General features: G+C 42.6%; 1 protein-coding gene across 2 annotated transcripts; it reads right to left on the minus strand.

The window, feature by feature from the left end:
• Positions 1-1,392: 1,392 nt before the first annotated feature.
• On the minus strand, positions 1,393-16,957 carry Tmem183a (transmembrane protein 183A). Of its 2 annotated transcripts, XM_051147430.1 has the most exons (8): positions 16,756-16,956; positions 16,534-16,623; positions 15,461-15,628; positions 11,450-11,609; positions 10,198-10,378; positions 7,787-7,867; positions 4,296-4,451; positions 1,397-2,903 (listed from the first exon to the last, which is right to left on the minus strand). In XM_051147430.1, exons 1-8 carry the CDS (start codon positions 16,862-16,864, stop codon positions 2,718-2,720), a joined length of 1,131 nt encoding a protein of 376 aa, XP_051003387.1. In that variant the 5' UTR covers positions 16,865-16,956; the 3' UTR covers positions 1,397-2,717. The 2 variants fall into 2 exon arrangements, with proteins under 2 accessions (XP_051003388.1, XP_051003387.1); XM_051147431.1 differs by lacking the exon at positions 7,787-7,867 and having other exon boundaries at positions 1,393-2,903; positions 16,756-16,957.
• Between the last annotated feature and the right edge of the window lie 4,883 nt (positions 16,958-21,840).

The raw sequence follows: 21,840 nt of genomic DNA on the forward strand, positions 1-21,840 counted from the left end.
AGCCTGCTTTTCTGAATTGCTTCCTTTCCCTGCCCCCATGGCTATTAATGTATCTTTCCCATCTGGCTTGTGAAATTTCATTACAGTGCCTACTCAAATCCTTTACAAATACCCCATATACACTATCGTAAGTGTGAAGAACTGTTTGGGGCTTTTTTCTTCTTCTATTTTAGGTTTTTCCAGACAGTGTCTCTGTGTAGCTCTGGGTACCCTGGAACTATGCAGACCAGGCTGGCTTCAAACTCTAGAGATCCACCTGCTTCTGCCTCCTGTGCTGGGATTAAGGTGTGCACTGCAGCAGTGGGGGCTAAGTGTCCTATGTATGCACATAGGTAGTTACAGCAGTGTGTCCTGTAAGGGATGCAGGTCTGAGGTCAGTTAACACAGCCTTTCACTCACTTTCTCCCAATGTGTTCAACATTCCCTTGCATCTTTATAGAGAAAGGGATGGAAATGTCATTTTAACAGGGCTGGAAGACACTCAATTTGTAGTATTTGTCTGACACTCTGAGCAAGAATATGTAATTCCAGAAGTGAAAAATATTTAAATCCAGGTGCTCTAGTTTTTAGGAAAAAGCAATCCTTGAGATTCTTCACACCCTTTCATTAACAAAACATGATGATGCCAGAAGAGACAACTCAGTCAATGCTGAGTAAGACGGAAGCTATGGATGGCAACCATAAAGTGAAGAGTCACTTTACCAAGCGTTGGCAATGTGTTAACAACACAGCAGAGCAGTAATTTCAAAGGCAGAATGCAGCATCGATCATCACACCATGGAGTTTGGCACAAAAACTCAGAAGTTGAGCCAGAAAACAATTAAGCCACGTTTATTTCACCCCTTAAAGTAAACCTAGATGGGAGACACAGTCCTCAAGGACAGCCGTCCCCTGCTCCGTGGCGCCTTTTGTTGGGGGAATCCAGAGTCTGTGCTTCTTTTCTTCTACTTCAGAGAGACAACTTTTGATTGCAGAGATCTGTGGCGTGCTTTTATTGTCCTTGGGTTTTTGTTGGCTTTTGTTAATTAAGTACCCAAATTCTAGCTGTTTTTTACTGACCCAGGCTCACTTTCTGTTCAAACAGCAATATTCCCCCAGTGTGGGGTAGGCTAGCTGTCAGCAGCAGCATTAAACAGGTGCTTCTTAAGAATGTTCCTTAAATAGCATGGGGGTGAGGAGAGCGATCAAAACCAACATACTAATTTAGCAATTTAGCTCACAATAGTATCTACCCCATGATATTTTTATGTTTAAAAAATATTGCCTTTGTCCTGTCTGGTGACTCATACCTATAATCCCAACACACCAGGTGGCTAAAGTAAGAGGATTAAGTTCAAGGCCAGCCTGAGCTACACAGCAAGACCCTGTCTCAAGAGATTGCAGTGCTAGGGGTTGAACTCAAGATCTTGAGTGTAAGACTACCATCTTAAATGTCTACCTCCTGCCACATCCCCATGTGGGAAGCAACAAGATTTTCTTCTTAACAAAAGAAACATAAACCCACCTATGATCCTTTTCTCAGAGCATGCCAGTAACAGTAAGAACTTTGACCAATGAGGGTGTCAACGCTTCTGTGAAGACAGAAGACCAGGCTCCTGAAAGCACACAGGATGATTTTAAACGGAAAAACAAAGGTTGCAAAGTACAGGACAGGGCAGGGAAGAGCCACTAATTGCTCTAGTTTAAGGCTGGTTTCAACATGCAACACATCTTTTGAAAATGACTTTTAGTATAATAAAGCCTAACAATTTAATGCAAACACCACAATTCTTCTTAAACTGTTTTACCTTTCAGTTAATATTGTCTATCCAAAAGATTCAAATAACTCATTCTTTCAATTTTTTATTTATCACACTCTGCCTATTCCTTTTTACCACTATATACCACAAGAAAACTGAGACTGGCCTTTGAAGTTGTGGTATAGCAACAAAAGGCCTGGGTCAGAATCCTAGCTCTGCATGTAGCAGTACTTCTGGCCTTGGGTAAGTCAATGATTCAGTTTCTCAACCATAAAACGGGAAGGGTTTCAACTACCTTGCAAGACACAAGGATTAGAGACACAATCTATAAAGTTCTTACGACAGTACCAGGGGCACATAATCATTACCATCACTATCAATCTCATGCAATGAAACAGAAACTCAAAATACAAAATCAGCAAAACAATCAATATTCATGTAATAAATATCCAAAAAGCATTTTTTTTAAAGATGCATAAGTCAATCTTGTAAGATTCTGACAACTCTGTCACCTGCTTTATTTCTGGAAAAGGGTAAAAGGAAAAGAAAAAAAAATATTCATTTCAATTTGAGGAGCAACACTCTGGAGCAACCTTTTTAAGCCTCTGGGTTCCTCTGATCCACAAGGGGAAAAATTTCCTTGCTTGAAGAGTAATAAGAGCTTGATTTTCCCCTATCAAAAGATCATCCATTTGCTGAGATAAAAGAATAAAGAACAAACTCAACAGCACCAACTGGGACTTAACACAGAAAATGACCAGGCGTCTCCTTTCAAATATGCAAATTTTACATGAAAATGTTTATAAATCATAGTTGTTTTTCCTCTTGATTCAACCTCCTCACCTCCTGTAATAGGATCCGCAGGACCAAAGAGTGTGTGCATCACTAATCAGCTACACCATCCAGCTGCCCCTTCCCAACAGAATCTGATCTCTAATGGATGGGACTGGAAGCTGTCCCAGGGGAAGGGCAGCATAACTATGCTCTCAGGGAGAATGGATACTGTGGATGCCACCAGTCAAAGAGCCGAACGCTGTGCACTGGATCCAGGACAACTTGTACACCCTGTTCACCGCGCAGATTCTGACCACCACGGACAGGAGAATCTTGGAACACCAATCTCACTCGATGATGTCGCATATCTGTACTCACATTAATAGTAAACTAGAAGAGAAAGGGACATTAGCATTTAATCTAAGTATGTTTAGTATTTGATGTGATTTTGGTTTCTCTGGGCTCTCCTGGTGATGGTCTACACGTAATATACCTTGGTTCAGTCTCAAGATTTGTCTATTAAGTTGTATCATCAACACATTTGTAAAAACACAAAAAACTCAGGATGGCTTTTAGAAGGTTTTCTCTGCTCTCTCTGTAACATGTTAAAGGGCCTTACAGATCAATAGGATACATGCACACACTACCACAAAAGCCATTTAATCATGCTATACATATAGGATAAAGATGGAATTCTGGTAACACACTGATGAACAAGTCAAGCAAGATATATGAAACCTAAGCCTGATGCCATTTTTTGGTAAAAATCTTAAAGTATTTATATGTGGGTTTATACAGAATTAGTATGGCATATATTGACTATGAATAACAGTGAGGTCATTAATGCAGCTTAACCTGAAAGGAGGGAAAATGCCTGTGATAAAAATAGCATTATGACACATTTTCAACTACAATAAAGTATCTACAAGAGGATGTATACTTGACACACTTTAGAAACAGTCTCCAGAAAGTTAATTGTAGTTACAGGACTGTGGCATCTAAGTCACCTCTACTGCCTCAATAAATGTAGGTATTATTTAAATTCTTTATGATACATATATTATCATTAAAAATTAACCAGAGCGGAATTCCACACATCTCTGAACATAAGCCTAAGACACAGAGAAGACAAACAGCAAATAAAATTAACTTTCTGGCTGCCTATCCAGTTAAATATTTTTAAACATGGAAAGTATAAGCTACAGACACATATATTACTTACTCACGTAATTATTGGCCAAGTTTTGAAGACTCAAAAGCATCACACAAGAACAAAGCTAGTTACCCTCTATTTTAATATTCCATTATGGCAGCACATAACGAATGGCCAAGGTCTTGACTGCACTCAAGTGTATGTCTGTCAATGTTCCCTTCAAGACATGAAGGAAGATGGGAACGCCTTCCCTTAGTACAGAGGAGGCAGGCAAAACAGCCTCAGACATAATTAGCTTCTCCCTGTATCTGTCTGTCTTTCTAATATGCAAATCTGATTTCAGACTTTGTTTTGTTTTTATTGGTCTGAGGAGGTGTTTGGGGTTGTTGTTATTATTACTACTACTACTACAACTACAACTTCTACTGTTTTTCTTTTGTGGGTTTTATTTTGGTTTTAGTATGTGTGCAATCACTTAATGGGGGAAGAAACGGTACACCCATGTGTTATTCTAGTTTTAATTTTGGACTTTATTATTCTTCAGATATTTTTTCCCCAATAGTTAAATCCACAAATCCTTTTTCAAACCATAGAGTGACAGTCTACAGAAGAGTGGAATCCCCACTTACCAAGGTAAATATCATCCCCATGACAATAGGAATAAAGATGAAATTGAGGGTGGTGACCTGCAGCAGGCAGCAGTCCTGGTCAGGGTTGGTATGAACATCTTCATATTGAATGGGTGGTTGCAACCGGTCCATACACTTGCTCTTTAATCTAGGGGACTAAGGGGAGGCAGGCATTAATCTAGTGGCTTAGAGAAAATATGTATGCTCTTTAAGATGCTGTGAAGAAAAACCCAACAGGTAAACTATAAATTATATAAACTTTTCTGTCATCTCCTTTCTGCATGTGTACTAGCTTCCATGCAGAGATTAGAGACAATCTACCAGTTAAGAAAGGGAAAGTGAATGGGCGTGGTGGCACACACCCTTAATCCCAGCACTCGGGAGGCAGAGCCAGGCAGATTGCTGTGAGTTTGAGGCTTGCCTGGTCTACAAAATGAGTCTAGAACAGCCAAGGCTACAGAGAGAACCCTGTCTCAAAAAACAAAAGAAAGAAAGGAAGGAAAGAAGGAAGGAAGGAAGGAAGGAAGGAAGGGGAAAGTGTGTGTTTCAATTAGCAAACAGCAGTGGGTGGGGTTTCATTTAGATAGTATTCTGCCACCTGACAAGAGTGACTCTGTCAGCCACTCTCCAATTTGAAAACTTCAAATTCCACGTGATGTGTAAGACTTCAAAGAGTATCGACTGCAGAAGAGGTCAGATGTAGAAGCAACCCCCGAATTCCAGGAACCATAAATCTGGGTTCACAAGCTTCAGGACTAAAGGAACTCTCAGCATTCAATTTCCTGCAGTAATTCTAGTCTCCTGTCCCATTTCTCCACTGCTAGGGCTACCCCTGAGTAGAGAAAGGTATCTAATTGATATCACAGACTGTGAGGTTTTTTTTGTTTTTTGTTTTCCCCCCAAGACAGGGTTTCTCTGTTTAGCCCTGGCTGTCCTGGACTCTGTAGACCAAGCTGCCCTCGAACTCACAGCAATCCGCCTGCCTCCGCCTCCCAAGTGCTGAGATTACAGGCGTGCTCTACCACGCCTGGCTCTAGACTGTGAGTTTCGTACAAATTTCTGCACCAGAACCATGTTTTTGGTTTGGTTTTTTTTTTAGATTTATTTATTTATTATGTATACAGTGCACATTAGGTCACATTATAAATGACTGTAAACCACCATGTGGTTGCTGGGAACTGAACTCAGAACCTCTTGAAAAGAAGTCTGTGCTCTTAACCACTGAACCATCTCTCCAGCCCCCAGAACCATGTTTTTTAAAATAAATAACAGAGAAACATGATGTAGAACTCTTGGCTACTTCTCCAGGACCATGTCTGCTTGCATGCCACCATCCTTCCCACCATGATGACAGTGGATAGACTATGCCTCTGAAACTGTAAGCAAACTGCAATTAAATCCTTTCTTTTTAACTGCTGATGTCATGGTGTCTCTTCACAGCAATAGAGCACTAACATGCCACAAATATTTAATTTTTCTCAGCTGCCCACAAAATGTGTGGGGGTGGGGTGTGTGAAGGTGGATGTGTGAGTGCACATACGTGTGAAAGCCACAGGTAAATGCTGAGTATCTCCATGCCCCCTCCCCCAACCTACCTCCATTTTAGTTTTGAAATGGTCTCTTACTGAACCTGGATGAACTAGCTGGCTGGTGAGCAGCCCCTCCCACCCCATCCCCAACCCCCCGCATTCTGCCAGTTCCACTTGCCAGCAGGTTTTGAGTAGCCAAATTCAAGTCCTCAAGCTTATGGCAGGTTTGTTTTTTTGGGTTTTTTTTTTTTTTTTTTTTTTTCTTTTGGTTTTTTGAGACAGGGTTTTTTCTGTGTAGCCTTGGCTGTCCTGGACCTGCCACTGCCTCCTTAGTGCTGGGGATTAAAGGCGTGCACCACCACACCTGCTGTGGCTTTATCTGAGCCATAGCGCTACACACACACACACACACACACACACACACACACACACACACACACACACACACACACACACACACACACACACACACACACACACACACACACACACACACACACACACACACTCTTACTCAGGCCCTCAAGCTTGTGGCAGTTATTTTATCTACTGAGCCATAGCTCTATACATACACACACAAACACACACACACACACTCATTCACTCACTCACTCTTTATAGCTCTGTTCTCTGATCTGGCAATTTGTCATGTTTAGCTTTGGTAACAACTGAAGTTGCTATCTTTTTTTTATCCAATATAAAATAGTTCCCTCCAAAATTTATTTTGAAATTTAATCTACTGTCATATAAGAGATGGAGACTTTAGAAGGTGATAATGTCACCGGGCATGGTGGCGCACGCCTTTAATCCCAGCACTCGGGAGGGAGAAGCAGGTGGATCACTGTGAGTTCAAGACCAGCCTGGTCTACAAAGTGAGTGTAGGGCAGCCAAGGCTACACAGAGAGACCCTGTCTCGGAAAAAAAGAAAAAGAAAAAAGAAGGTGATAATGTCATAAGGACTCCTCTCTCATGAATGGGATGAAGGCTCTCACTAAAATAAGGACTTTAAAATGGATTCGGCCCCTTTCAGCCATCCACCAAAGCTATATGAGAATACACAGGGTACAAAAGGCACCAGAGCCTCATCAGACATAGAACCTACTTGGATCTCCTGGCCTCCAGTATATGAGGAAATTAATTTCTGTTCTTTGTAAGTAACCCAATCTCCAGGCGTGGTGGCATATGCTTGTAATCCCAGCACTTGAGAGGAAAAGGCAAGCAAATCTCTGTGAGTTCGAGGCCAGCCAGGTTTACAAAGTGAGTCCAGGACAGCCAGGACTGGGGGTGGGGGTGGGGGCGAGTAACCCAATCTCTGGCACTTTATTACGGCAGCACAAAGGGATTAAGACATGGTGAAATTCATTACGTAAGATAGTTGATGGAATGCAGAGATGCTCAGAGTTAAGAGCTCTTGCTTCTCTTGCAGAGGACACAGGTTTGGTTCCCAGCACCCATATGGAAACTAACAACTGTCCACAACTCCAATTCTAGGCAATCTGACACCTTCTTCTGGCCAACACAAGTACCAGGCATGCATGGTGCACATGCATACATGCAGGCAAGACATTCAGTCGACAAGCCAGATATGGTGGCACAGGCCTTTAATCCAAGAGACAGAAGCAGACAGATCCCTATTAGTTTGAGGCCTTCCTGGTCTACATGGCAAGTTTCAGGACAGCCAAGGATATATAGATACATAGGCTCTGTCTCAAAAAACAAACAAACTCATACATTATGTTTAAAATTTGATTTTAAGGTGGGTATGTGCGGATAGTGGTTTGAACATATGAGTGTGCTGCCCTACAAGGCCAGAAGTGGTATTAGATGCCCTAGAGTCCTCTATAAATGCAGTATTCTTGCTTATCCTCTGAGCCATCCAGCTACCCAACTAAGCAAATCTTAAAAAAAAAAATAAAATTAAATTTATAAAAAAAAAAAATAGAGACAAAAAAGGACACATGCCTGTTTTTTAAACTTGAAGTTGAACTCCCACATTGGTTCTTGTCTGTTCCCAACAATCTTTCTGCACCAGAAAAGTAAGCACTGTAAGAAAGCACAAATAAACTAAGGGAATGACATAAAAATGTATTATAAACAAACAAACAAAACAAAACAAAACAAAACAAAGCAAAAATATCTGACAGCTCTAAAGCCAACTACAGTCCCAATGCAGAAGATTTACTTTGGCACACACAGACCCCCAAGTTGACCCTGGTGCAACATAAAGACAGTCACATTGCTATTCAGGAAGGACAAGAGGGACCAATACAAGTCAACCTCAGAGGCTTAAGATCAACCCCTATTGTTCTCATCTTTGTGGGGCATTTTCTCTGATTCAGCAGGCCACTGCTCTACATTAAAATATAAAGGCAGCAAGTAGCCACCAGGCAAGATGGTAACAAGGCCACAAAGCAGGCAAGGAGGGCTAGCCCTGTAACAGGGACAAGCCACTCAGGACCTTCTGGGAACAGACAGCTGTTATGGAACCCAATGAGCTAAGCCAAATTCAGTGTAAAGCAAGCCCCTCAATGAAGTCAGGCTATAGCTAGGGTTAAGCACAAGAAGTGAAGTACCTCCCAGGGGACAAGGGGTGGGTCGTCCGCCGTGCCAGCTGTCCTGCCTTCAGACATGCCCTGTACGTCCTGCTGCTCCATCAAAAATAATGGGCTTGGCTTTTAGGGGAAAACATTTCTGCTGCCATCACAACGGCTCCAGTGTCCCACACAAGCTATGCTACTGAAAAGAGAGAGAGGGGATCAAATACGAAAAGCTGGAGTCCAGGAAATGGGACAACTTCCCAGGCATGCTGGCAACTGAGTGCCATGTGATTACAGGCACATAAGTAGTGAGGCCATGCACCAGGCATCTGCCACTACAGGACCCATATCCTCTTCAGAGGATCTCTAACAACACAAAAAAGGCTGCCAGGTAGCCTGTGCTGACTACCTGGACTAAGAGCTTATTTTTTTCAATCCACTTTGGCTTCCTAATCTACTTTAAAAAAAAAAAAAGACACAGTAACAAGAATATAAAGATATGGGTGTTTTAGAACTGAAGCAACAGTAGCCCTTGCATTGTGCACTGGAGCCGCTAAGATGTGTCAAGCATGAGGATTTGCCCACTCAATGCTGCCCTGCTCCACACCTGGCATGGCTAACTTTGTAATGGTTATCACTCTCTTTATAGTTAATTGGACAATATTAAATGCATCTAGGAGGAAGACATTGTAAATGTGCGATGGGACACTGTCCACTCACATCACAAGCAGAAGCAGCTTCAGGGTGCTACTCTACTCACACAACACACTATCCCTGCCCTGAACCCATCAACTGTCACTAAATTAAACAGAGTCAGGCCGAAGGTCCTGATGACCTCCATTTCTAAGGGGCGGGGGGATCTTGATTACTTTGAAACAATAGTACATTTTAATTCCTGGAGTTACTATAGGCTGAGAGCCCAACTAGGAGAGAAGAGTCATGTAACACCTAAGAGCATAAAGGCAAAGCACAAGAGAAAGAAAGTGCTACAGAATGGATTAGAGTGGGTAGAACAGAGCTGTAAACATTACCTACAAATTCAAAAGATAAGAAATTTATACAGTATCAGTTGAGTAAGATAAGGGCTGAGACAGCAACTTGCCTAAAGAACCATAATAACTATATTCATCTAGCTAGGTAAAGGTGATTTCAGCAGGGAGGAGAAAACAGGCCAACAACTAATAGACCTACTTATGATTCAGAACACCAGAAACTTGAATACAGTGTGTGAGTATAAACTATGTGGAAAACCCTAAGATAAAGGCAGCCTAAAGCATAGAAGACTTTGGAATCCTAACATCTGTGAACTGGAGTACCTTAGTGTCTCTGAGACAAATACCACTGAGCCTGGCACAGCGGCTGAGCAAGTGATGTCTATCCCACAGTCCTTAAAGGAAGTCAAGGAAGAAGTGGAATCTCAGAGGCCGGGGTTCCAGCAGAAACAAAATCAGTTGAGTTCCTCATGTTATTTGTGTCATGACTAAGTACTTGGTGAGAATTGGAATATACATCTACTATTCAAGTGTTCTTCCTAGCCCAAACTTTCAAAACTATTCTATCTGCAGTGGTCTAATGTAAGTGCATAAAAATAAGCTGAAATAAAGAGACTAAGAAGTACACTAACAGCACAAGAACGTTTTAAGGAAGGATAGCACAGCACAGCCCAGCAGGAACGTGTGGGAGAAAGGAGACTTCTGAACCCTACAAGTTTACATTAGCCCCCTAGTGGGTTGGGACCAACAACCCTCCCCATCAAGAGGCTACAAACAAGCCACAGGAACAGGCCCACCACACAAGAGTTCACTGGCCAAACCCCAACAGCAATTTTTCACTTACTTTGGAATTCTTTAATGTGCTGGGAGTGCTTTCTGGAATGGCTGGATTCTTGGAGATTCGAGCAGCAAACGGTTCATACATATGGTACAGAGATCGGATCACACACGCCCGGAGACAACGCAGCTTCTCCATGGACTCTGGTCGCAGGCGCAAAGGCAGAGAAGCATCCAGCGTATAGTGCCTGAAACATGACACATGACTCCTACCAATATGTGACACGTCTCTCCTGCTCTTACTCAGTCTCCCAGGACTCCTGGTTTCCATGTGAACTTTATTCCACTAGTCTACTAGCTTGGCCAGTTCTTACAAATACAATCACCATCTCCTTAAATTATCAGTGATTTTTGCTTCTTTATCTTGTAACCCTGTGGTCCTCCACCTTTCTCAGTTTCAATTTGGACTACTTCAGATTCTAAAAAAATCACAAGCCTCTAGTGAGTGTGGGGACGCATGTCTTTAATCCCAGTACTCTAGAGGCAGGCAGATCACTATGAGTTCAGGGCCAGCCTGGTCTACAAAGTGAGTCCAGGACAGTCAGGACAAGAGAAACCCTGTTTCAATAACAAAAACAAGCCGGGCGGTGGTGGCACACGCCTTTCATCCGAGCACTCGGGAGGCAGAGGCAGGTGGATCGCTGTGAGTTCAAGGCCAACCTGGTCTGAGTCCAGGACAGCCTGGTCTACAAAACAAGTCCAGGACAGCCAAGGCTACACAGAGAAACCCTGTCTCAAAAAACCAACCAAACAAAGGAAAAACCCAAGCCTCTGAATTGGTGATAATGTGATATACTTTAATTGCTCAAAAACAACCTGCCATGGAGAAGAGCCACTGGGTTTCCCTGTCAGACATGTTAACAAATTCTCTACTCCATCCTAGCACAGCCCGATAGTTCATGAAGTCCACTACCCTTCTGTACCCCACACTAAAACCTAGTGCTTTTACTGATCACGTAATAAAATAAATCTCTAAAGTAAAGTCTACGTTCTTCCTGGGACCTGAAGTAGTATCATTTGGGTTAAAAAAAAAGAAAAAAAGACTCCCTGTGGCTAGGGTGGCAGCCACGGGGAAGGCCATCACCTGCAGGGATCAGTAACATAAGATGTACAGGGTATCAAGAAGTCCACAGACAGGGGCATGCCAAGGGATGGAAGAGAGGAAGTGACAAGAGCCTATCACCTCAGGCATAGCTCCAAATCACAAAGAGGAACGAAATCAGCTACAGAGAAAACACTGTGGCACTCTGTGGTCGCACCTTCGGTACAACCTGGTCCAAAAGGCAGCAGTGCAAGTGACAGTCCAAGCATTCTTACAAATCAGGGAAAAATTCACAATGTCCTCAGGACGGATATAAGAAGCCAGCAGCAGCCAAATATCCATAGGATACTCTTCTCCTCCAGCCCCACCCGGGTCTTCTGAAACATAAAAAGAACAAGACTTTGTGTTCTACTACGGCACACACACCTAAATGCACTCATTCCAGCTCTCCCATAGCTTCACATTCAAAACAATGCATTTTTGTTGTTTCTTTTTTCTTTCTTTCTCTGTGTAGCCAGGCTATCCTAGAACTTACTCTGTAAACTGGGCTAGCCTTGAACTCAGAGCCTGACCTACCTCTGCCTCCAGAGTGCTGGGATGAATGGTCTATGTGCTACCACACCCAGCAGAGAAAAGGGTTTTAAATAGGTCCAAGGACCCCTCAAGCTGACAGTTTCCTGATAATTTTTGCTGCTAAAATCCTTTTGACTTCTGTTGCCCAAGAAATGAGTTAATGTTCTAAAGGCCTTTGTTGTATGTGCATGTGTGTATGTATTTTCATGTGTGGCCACAGATGCATATGTGTGTGTGTGTGTGTGTGTGTGTGTGTGTGTGTGTGTGTGTGTGTGTGTGTGTCTCTCACAGAATCAATATCCAGCATGTTCTTCAATCATTTTTCTACCTCATTTTTTGAGGTATGGTCTCTCACTGAACCTGGAGATCACCAACCGGCTAACCAGGCACTCTTCTAGTTTTCTTGTCATTCAGTTGCTATTTGGTAACATGTCCTTACTATCTCCTCTTCCTCCTTCAGACCTCATTACTGCTAATTCCCTTGATTCCTAAGGTCCAATATACATCTCAGGTTTAAATAACAACACATACGCCAGGAAGACACCTTAATTATAATTAATCCTAACCTTTTTTTTCTTAGCATTTCAGATTTTCTGTTGTTTTTTAGCTTTTTCAGACAGGGTCTAATGTAACACAGGTTGGCCTCTAACAGGTAACTGGGCTTGGCCTTGAATTCTTGATCCTCCTCTCTCTCCTGAGATTATTGAAAAATAACAATAGTACTTTTGAAGAGTATATCTCTTTTGAGGAAGCCTACATTTACAGAGATAATGATATCTAGGAATCGCTTAAACTTATCTACAGTGGATGTAACGGGAGAGAGGAGTAAGAGTTGAAACATAAATAGCAATGAGTTTACAGCTGTTCAATAGTGGTTACAATGGCTTCATTAAACTATCCTCTTCTGGTTCATTTAAAAAAAACTAAAAGGCAGAGGCAACCAGATGGCTTTGAGGTAACAGAGCTTGCAGCCAAGCCTGTCTATCTGAGTTTAACCCTGGGACTCAGATGATGAGAGGAGACAACTACCACAGCATGTCATCTGATATCCACCTGCCCACCCTGAATACACACTGCTGTTACTGTACCCCCTACACACACACACACACAGAGAGAGAGAGAGAGAGAGAGAGAGAGAGAGAGAGAAGAGAAGAGAAAGAGGAGAGAAAGAGGAGAGAAAGAAAAAGTTTTAAATTTTTTAAAAGAAGAAAAGGAAGAGAAAAAAAGTGATTTTTAAAATATTTTTAAAAGAAAAAAGGAATATCTAACTAGAAGAGGTACGTAACAGATACAGTAAAGCAAAAAATGAAAATGATGTTAAATAGTTTGTAAAGCTACAAATCATTTATATCCTGGATATATGGAGTCTTATAATACAGTATTTTAATTAAAGAGACAAATGAATGAAGAGCCAGGCATGGAGGTATATTCCTTTAATCCCAGCACTTGAGAGGCAGAGACAGGTAGATCTCTAAGAGTTCAATGCCAGCCTGGTCTACATAGGAGTACCAGGCCAGCCAGAGCTTTATAGTGAGGCTTTGTCTCTAAATAAATAAATAAATAAAATTTAAATAAACCCATAAGAAGATACTATTTCATATTCACGGGGCTAAAGAGATAACTCAGGGGCTAAGAACACTGCTGCTCTCCCAGTTTGGTTTCCAGTCCCTGTAAGGGCATGCACAGCCATCGGGGGTCTAACTCTTTTCTGATCTCTGAAGGCATACACGCACAACAAAACATTCACAAAACACACACACTTCTAAACAAGTTTTGTTTTGTTTTTGTTTTTGTTTTTTGAAACAGGGTTTCTCTGTGTTAGCCTTGGCTGTCCTGAACTCGCTTTGTAGATCAGGCTGGCCTTGAACCACAGTGATCCTCCTGCCTCTGCCTTCCAAGTGCTGGGATTAAAGGCCTGAGCCACCATGCCCGGCTTAATGTATTTTTAAAGATACTACTTCATACCCATTATAGTGCCGTAAGTAAAACAATGTTGACAAGGATGTGAAGATATTACAATGTTCATATGCTATTGTTAGAAATGTTAAAGGAGAGGGCAGCCTGGTCTACACAGCAAGACCAAGAGAGCCAAGGCTAACACATAGAAATCCTGTCTCAAAAAAAAAAAAACAAAATGAAGACAAATACAAAAAAAGACAGAAACATCAAATAACAGAACCATTTGGTTAAGTCCAGAAACCTTAAGCGTAGAATACCACGCAATCCAGAAACTGTGCGACTGCTCCTTACCTATCAGAAGTGGCAGCGTTTACCTACACAAAGCTTACCCCTGAGCTTGCCATATAATGAAAAATGGCCAAAACATATTTCACATGCATGAACCCTAAACACATTAAACCACATGAAAGAAACCAGACCTAAGAAAGCATGCTAGCATTCCATTTGCATGGAATGTCCACACAGGTAAATGTGCAGAGAATGAAATTAGATCAGGCAGGGGTGGTGTTCATCAGAAACAGTGATGTTAATGGTTTGGGAATTCTTTTTGAGTGATGGAAATGTTCTATACTTAGCTCACAACGAGAACAGAACAACTGGGAAAATAGCAAAACTACTCAACTATATACTTAAAAGTTGTCTTGCCAGACATGGCAGCACACCCCTTTAATCCCAGCACTGGAGAGAGACAGGCATGGGGGTCTCTGTGAGTTTCAAGACCAGCCTGGCCTACACAGTACGACCTCATCTCAAAAAATTAAAAAAAAAAAAAAAAAAAAAAAGGAAAGAAAATTGTCTTGAGGCCCAGCTTGGTGGCACACACCTTTAATCCCAGCACTTGGGAGGCAAAGGCAAGCGGATCTCTGTGGATTTGAAGCCAGCCTGGTCTACAAATCGAGTTCTCCAACAGCTGGGGCTCTGTTACACAGAGAAACACATCACAAAAAAGAAAGAAAGGAAGGAAGAAAGAAAGAAAGAATGGACATCAGAGTTCACAGTCATCCATTCAACCATCCAAGGCCCAACTCCACTCTAGTTCCAGGGAATCTAATGCCCTCTCTGACCTCTGAGGGTACCAGGCGTACAAGTGATGCACACATATACATGTACACACACTCATATTCAGTACCTAAAAAAAAGGCTTTAAGCTGGGCACAGTGGTACACACCCAATCCCAGCACTCAGGGAGGCAAGGCAAGCAGATCTCTGTGAGTCCGCGGACAGCCAAGGCTAAACAGACAAACACTGTCTCAAATAAATAATTAAGTAAGCAAACAAACAAACAAATAAAACTTTTCAAATATAACTGGCAAATTTCCTGAAGAATACATATACACACATATGCATGAACAAAATTGCTGCTATCAATTGTTGGATCCTGAGAAAGAGTGAGAGTGAGAGTGAGTGTGTGTTTACATTCATAACAGATTTAAGAAAGAATAAAATATAACAAGTATTGCTATCAATTTTTGGATCCTGAGAAAGAGAGTGAGTGAGTGTGTGTTTACATCCATAACAGAATTAAGAAAGAATAAAATATAATAAGCATTGCTATCAATTTTTGGATCTTGAGAAAAATTAACACTGACAATAACTGGCATAGCACCACCATTACCTCTTAGATTCCCCTATGTTGAACGGCACCAGGAGCGATCACAGACAGAACTCAGAATGCTCAGAAAAGCAAGCCCCATACCTTTGTGTCTCTTGCTTTTCTTTTTTCTGGAGACTGATCTTTCACAAGTGCTTTCCTCCTGGGCATCCATCTCATCACTGCTGTCCATGACGTCACACGGCTCACCCACGCCCGAAAGAGCCTCCTCTGCAGGCACCTGGGAGGCTTCCAAGCCACAAAGGGATTTTACTAGGAGGAAACAAGTAAAGATTTAAACGCACTTGGTCCCCGCCAAAGATACTTAGCCAATGGATCAGCTACCATGGAGGAGAGAGGCAATCTTGAAGAAAGCTGAGGACCTATAACAAAAGATGACACAAAATGGTAGCATTTTAAGAACCAAAAGAATTGGAAAGCAACTGGCAAACTGTCTCTAAAGATGCAGAAATTGATTTCCTTCCAAGTGCCAACTTCAGTGGAGGGTGTGTGTGTGTGTGTGTGTCTGTGTGTCTGTCTGTCCCACTGTGAACCCTGCAGGACAATAAAAGCAAAAAGTCAAGTCTCTAGTCATGCACCTCAACTCTGAGGAGCAATGGCTTAAGAAAAATGAGATCCAATTTAACCCTGTCCTGCGCTGGAGACGAGACATGTGACATAAACGGATGTCAACTGCGTGGTTAAAATATGTATAAATTACAAAAAAAAAAAATAGACTGATATCAAGAAGTGACAGTGGAAACTAAAGAGAACATAAAGTTGTGGGGGGACTTCATTCTTATTTTGGTTGGTTGTTCTTTTCAGACAGGATCTCACAATGCAAAAGGCTAGGTAGACCAGGCTAGCCTTAAACTCACGGAGATCCACCTGTCTCTGCCTCCCCAGTGCTGAGGTTAAAGGAATGGCCAACTCACCTGGTCACAAAGTTGTTTGAATGTTAACTCAAAGAGGAAACAAAATTATCTCAGCTCCGGAACCTGCTAGTCCTGGCTACACACACCCATCCCAGGAGAAAGTAAACAGTGGAAAACGCAAACACGTTCGTGGCCAGATGCCCAAAGGGCTGCAGGAAAAACAGCGGGACAAAATTCCAGGAAAATACAACACCTAAAGCTACCTTAAACGTTTGAGCCTAGAAAGATCCGCGAAAAGCCTACCTTCCTGCTGAACAGCGTTGGCCACGGCTTTCTTAACCCGTCCAGACCTCACCACCGCCGGATCCGAGTTGGCATAGTCGGCCACGGTCACTGAAAGAGAGCAAAGTGCCAAGACCTCCTTAGACTCCGGGCAAAGTCTCCCCAGCCGCTGCCCGCGGATGCTTTCCCTGGCAGACCCTGCTGCCCAGCCCCCTCCGCCGCCCGGCCCCGCCCCTCGCCCACCTCGGCCCGAGCAAGCGTCGTGGGCCCGGAACTTGAGCCGCTTCCCTCTCTTGGGCATGGCTACGGTGTCCGGACGAGGCCCTCCTAGCTGGCCTGGGGCCCGGGCCATGTCTCGGCCCCGAGAGCCGGCTCCAGGAGCCGCGGGAGACCTCCACCCGGCTCCGCGGCCATCCCGCACCGAGGCCGCGGCTATCGCGAGGACTTAGGCGGAGGCTCTGGATCCCGTCGGTTGCCGACGCTCCTCTCGGGGAGCCAATCGCCTCCGGGCCCGAGCTACGTCATCAGCCGGCGCCCTCAGCGAGAGCAGAGGCTAGGTTTCTGTAAGCGAAGCTGGCTGTTGAACAGGGTATGTTCGTTATGATCTTCGCTGGGGTGTTTGGTGTATCAGATCCAGTCCAGTCCTCCAAACGTGTTAATTAGGACCAACAGTTTACATCCTGGTCTCCCTGATTATCCCTGCTGGTTATTCTTTCCACACTAAAGGTCCACTTCAATATCTAGATTGCATATACATTGTTCATTCCATTCTCTCGTTCCCACTTACGCCAAGTACGTAAACATCAAAGTGTTCGCCATAATTTTGCTTACAAAAGCTTTGGAACTCTCCATCCAGACCGTAGCTAACGCCCGTAATGCCAACACAGAAGAGGTAGTAGAAAGGAGATCAAAAGTTGAAGGTCGTCCTCAGTTCGTAACCGGCTGAGCTACATGAGGTGCTGTCTCAAAAATAAATACGCAAATAAATGTCTGAATTCTCAACGTAGGAAGGATTCTTAAAAGGCTTTCCCATCACCATCATCCAAGCAGCTTCTAGAAGGAAAGATGAGAAAAGAATATCGTATTTCCTTTGTGTTGTAAGAGAAGTCCCGAGTTGCATCTGTATTCTAATCTCCTTTCAGTTCCCAGCGTGTAACAGTCTTTGACTGAGGAAACAGTTCTTTTGACCCAGGCATCCAACTGGTAGCTCGATCCGGACAGTGCCCTCTAAGACACCTCGAAGGGAGCTTCATTTTAATCTAATTAACTGGGACTGTGCACAGAAGTTCATTAAGAGCAAGCCACATAATTTTTACTAGAATTATGAAACTACCAGGGATTGTGTATTAAAGCCTGGCTCAATTAGGAATGATAATTGAAGCAACATAATTGGTTATAATTATAACTCTAATTTATCTAGAATTATGACAGGAAGCAAGGGTCTAATAGACTAGAACAGACTAAAATGGTTGCAAATCACTTTGTGTATACATAATTCATGTCTGTAGTTGGGCTCACAATACAGCTGCTCAGCACCGAGTCTTCTCATCTCACATTACCAGTAAAAAATTAATGAAGCTTTCGTGCGCGTAGACGTCTGCTCATGCGGCACTCCTGAATCCCCACATCCGGGAGCCTGGAAAGAATCAGAGGTGCAAGAAACTCAGGCCCTATGAACACACCGTCACTGCTTTAAAAACATGAAGATTTTGGCTGAAATGTTCTCATTTTAATGCTTCGGAATGAGAAATATACTAGATCCCTCCCCCACCCAAAAATTTATTCTCTCAAGGTTTGACTGAGAAAAATCACAAACAAGGTTTCTCGGAGTATTTAGCCCCTTCAGAGGAACAAAGGATTCATAAGTCTTTTATTCCTCCTTTCAGTAAAAAAACCAACAACTGGTGGCTGGAGAAATGGCTCACTCTATAAAGTGCTTGCCATGAAAGATGCCTTGGCGAGAACTTTATCATCTCTCCCACTCCCACATAAAAAGCCAAGGGTGGTTGGAGTTATGGCAGTGGCTATGTGGGCTCACTGGGGAAGCTGAAACAGGCTAATCCGTGGGGCTTACTGGTCACCCCCTTACACACACACACACATACACACACACACATACCAAAAAAAAAAAAAAAAAAAAAAAAAACTTCAATTAGTTGTATTACTTATCAGACCCAAATTTACAGGTTTTTTCTCAAAAGATAATAGGTAAAGTTACATAAGCTGCTATTGTATTTAAATGGAAGTTGCTTAACCTGGCTATTAGGAAAAAAAGTAGGTCTTTTCCAACCAAGCAGGAAGCAGGAAATGTAAGGACAATATGTAGACAGGTAAAGTATTAATATGTGCTATCTTTCTAGATTATGTACACAGTGCCTCTGGTATTACATTGTATTTTATTTTGTGTTAATAGTAAGTAGTACTGTGTGTGCCTTTTAAGATCCTTCCTTTAAAACCTATGCTGAAGCCGGGCGTGGTGGCGCACGCCTTTAATCCCAGCGCTCGGGAGGCAGAGGCAGGCGGATCGCTGTGAGTTCGAGGCCAGCCTGGTCTACAAAATGAGTCCAGGATGGCCAAGGCTACACAGAGAAACCCTGTCTCGAAAAACCCAAAAATAAAATAAAATAAAATAAAACCTATGCTGGTAACCAGGCATGGTGGCGCATGCCTTTCATCCCAGCACTCAGGAGGCAGAGGCAGGTGGATCACTGTGAGTCCAAGGCCAGCCTGGTCTACAAAGTGTCCAAGACAGCCAAGGCTACACAGAGAAACCCTGTCTCAAAAAAAAAAAAAAAAAAAGAAAAGAAAGAAAGAAAGAAAAAACCTATGCTGGTTCTATACAGAATCATTGGTCAGTCCTACTGAAGGCATCCACCACAGTGCAACTTCCTACTGAGGGCAGTTCAGTAACATGAAGTTAAAAGATTTGTCTTTTCAGTGTCTTACTTTTCAAAAGAAAGAATATAGCCAGGAGTGGTGTGGTGTCCAAGAGTGGCTTGGTGTGTGTCCAGGAGTGGTGTGGTAGGTGTGGGGGGGGGGGTGTCCAGGAGTGGTGACATGTACCTTTGATCCCAGCACTTGGCAAGCAGAAACAAGGGATCTCTGGAGTTTGAGGAAACCTGTCCTACCCTACCAAGTTCCAAACTAGAACGTAGCAAAAGCCTTCTCAAAAATAAAAATAAAAATAAAAATAAACAGAGTATTGATTGTGAAGTTAGACTTGCTTGGGTAAAAAAACTACAGATGTAGTACACACCTGTAAGACCAGCATTTCTGATGCAAAGGCAGAAGGTCATGAATTCAAGGCCAGTCTGGATGAGACTTTGTCTCAAAATCCAAGATCCGGGACTGGAGACTCAATGGTAGAATACTTGCTTAGCATATGATCCTGAGTTTTATTGCCAGAAGTGAAAATAAAGTCCCTGCTGATTACCATATGTGTAACATTATCCCTTAACTACAGAGTACAGGCAATATCATCTGCTTGACAGGATTACCAAATGATTACATTAACTCATAAAAAGCATTTAAAGTAGCATACAGCCAGCACCCAGCAACTACCAGCTATCGTTATTGTGGTGGTGGTAATGATAGCTGACTTGTAGCTGATGTACTTTAAAGACACTTATGTGGGCTGAGATGTCTCCGTGGGTGCATTCCACAAAGCCTGATGACTTTTTGCCTCTACTTACAACACAGAGTCACAGTCAAGACAGTCCGTTCCAGTAGATTAAAATCCTGACAGACCAGCTGGCAAGTGGCAAGATGAGACTTTCAAACAGAAGACTGCCTCCCCGAGTCCACATCTAAAACCAGTACACTATGTCACCTATAAAATGAACATTAATAATCTAAGAAGAAAAATCAGGATCGCAAGCAGAAATGGGGCCAAACAGTGGCATCTTGGAGAAACTCTGTAAGACAGAAAACAAATGGGAAGGTTACTTAATACATGGCAAAGCTATGGATGAAGTCTAAGAAAAATTTAACTCTGAGTAAGAAATTGGTGGCACCAGGAAAAGTGTATTAGTTAAATCTGGCTAAGAGTGCCTGTGACTGGCTTTGTAAGCCTGATTTAATCTATATAGGGTTTTTAATATTTATTTGTTTGTTTGTTTGTTTAATTATTATATATACATTGCTCTGCCCACATTCCAGAAGAGGGCATCAGATCACATTATAGACGGTTGTGAGCCACCATGTGGTTTCTGGGAATTGAACTCAAGACCTCTGGAAGTCAGTGCTCGTAATATCTGAGCCACCTCTCCAGCCCTATGGTTTTTTTTTTTTAAATAGTTCATTTGGTTAAGTTCAGGTGCTGAGTATTAAGATTGGTATCACCTCAGGGCCCCCAAGACCAAGTTCTTAGCACAAAGGAGCGTTATTTGCCTCAGGGGGACAAGAGAGCATAGGATAAGGGACAAAGACAGGAGATAGCAGATGAGGGAGAAGGGAAAGGGAACTAGGGGAAAGGAAAAGGGATATTTGTCTCAGAGCGACAAAGGACTACCTCTGAATAGAGAGGAAGCACATGTGGCACACAGGAAAAATGGCAGTTTTTTTTTTTATTTAAATCTTTTATTTCAAAGTAAAAGTGATATGTGTTAAGAAAGTAATTCAGTATATACCAAACATGCGTCTTTGTTCTAACACATGGTAAGAGGAACAAAGATGCATAAACTTTTTTCATAAAGTGTATAGGATATCCTTATACCCATTGGTAAGAGTAGTCCTCACCCCTCATTAGGAAACCTTCTCTTTACAAGAGACAGAGACCATTTCCAAACACTGAAACTAATCAATTGGCAGAGTTGTGGAGTCCAGACCCAGCGCACACATCTACAAAACAACCCTGGCACGTAAGCTTCAGAGACCATCGATAAAGAGATGAAACGATCATGAGAGCCAGAGGATCAAGAGGTTTCTGTGAGATTGTATCTCCAAATAAGAACAGAAGGAACAGGAACATGACTACTCAGACATGAAGAGAACAAGAACTCCCCGAAACAGGCCAAACTCCGTGGGAAGAGCCTGCAAAGCCTCAGCCCTGCAGAAAGAACTAGAGGCCACTGAGTAAGGCTGGGGACAGAAGAGGTCACCTTCCCAGGAAAGAACATAGCAATTGGTTGTCCAATGTTAACTGGCCAGTCCTGAAAACATACACATAAGTAATATTATATAGATTCAACAGGTAATAATTAGGAATATATGTGTGTATACAAATACAAATATGTATGTAAATCACAAGTGGTTACAAAGATGGGCATGAAGTTGAAAGAGAGCAGGGGGAAATTCATGGGGGGGTGGGGTTGAAAGGAGGAAAAGGAA

The sequence above is a fragment of the Acomys russatus genome, chromosome 6 (genome assembly GCF_903995435.1).
Source record: "Acomys russatus chromosome 6, mAcoRus1.1, whole genome shotgun sequence".
In the NCBI taxonomy this organism is placed as follows: domain Eukaryota; kingdom Metazoa; phylum Chordata; class Mammalia; order Rodentia; family Muridae; genus Acomys; species Acomys russatus.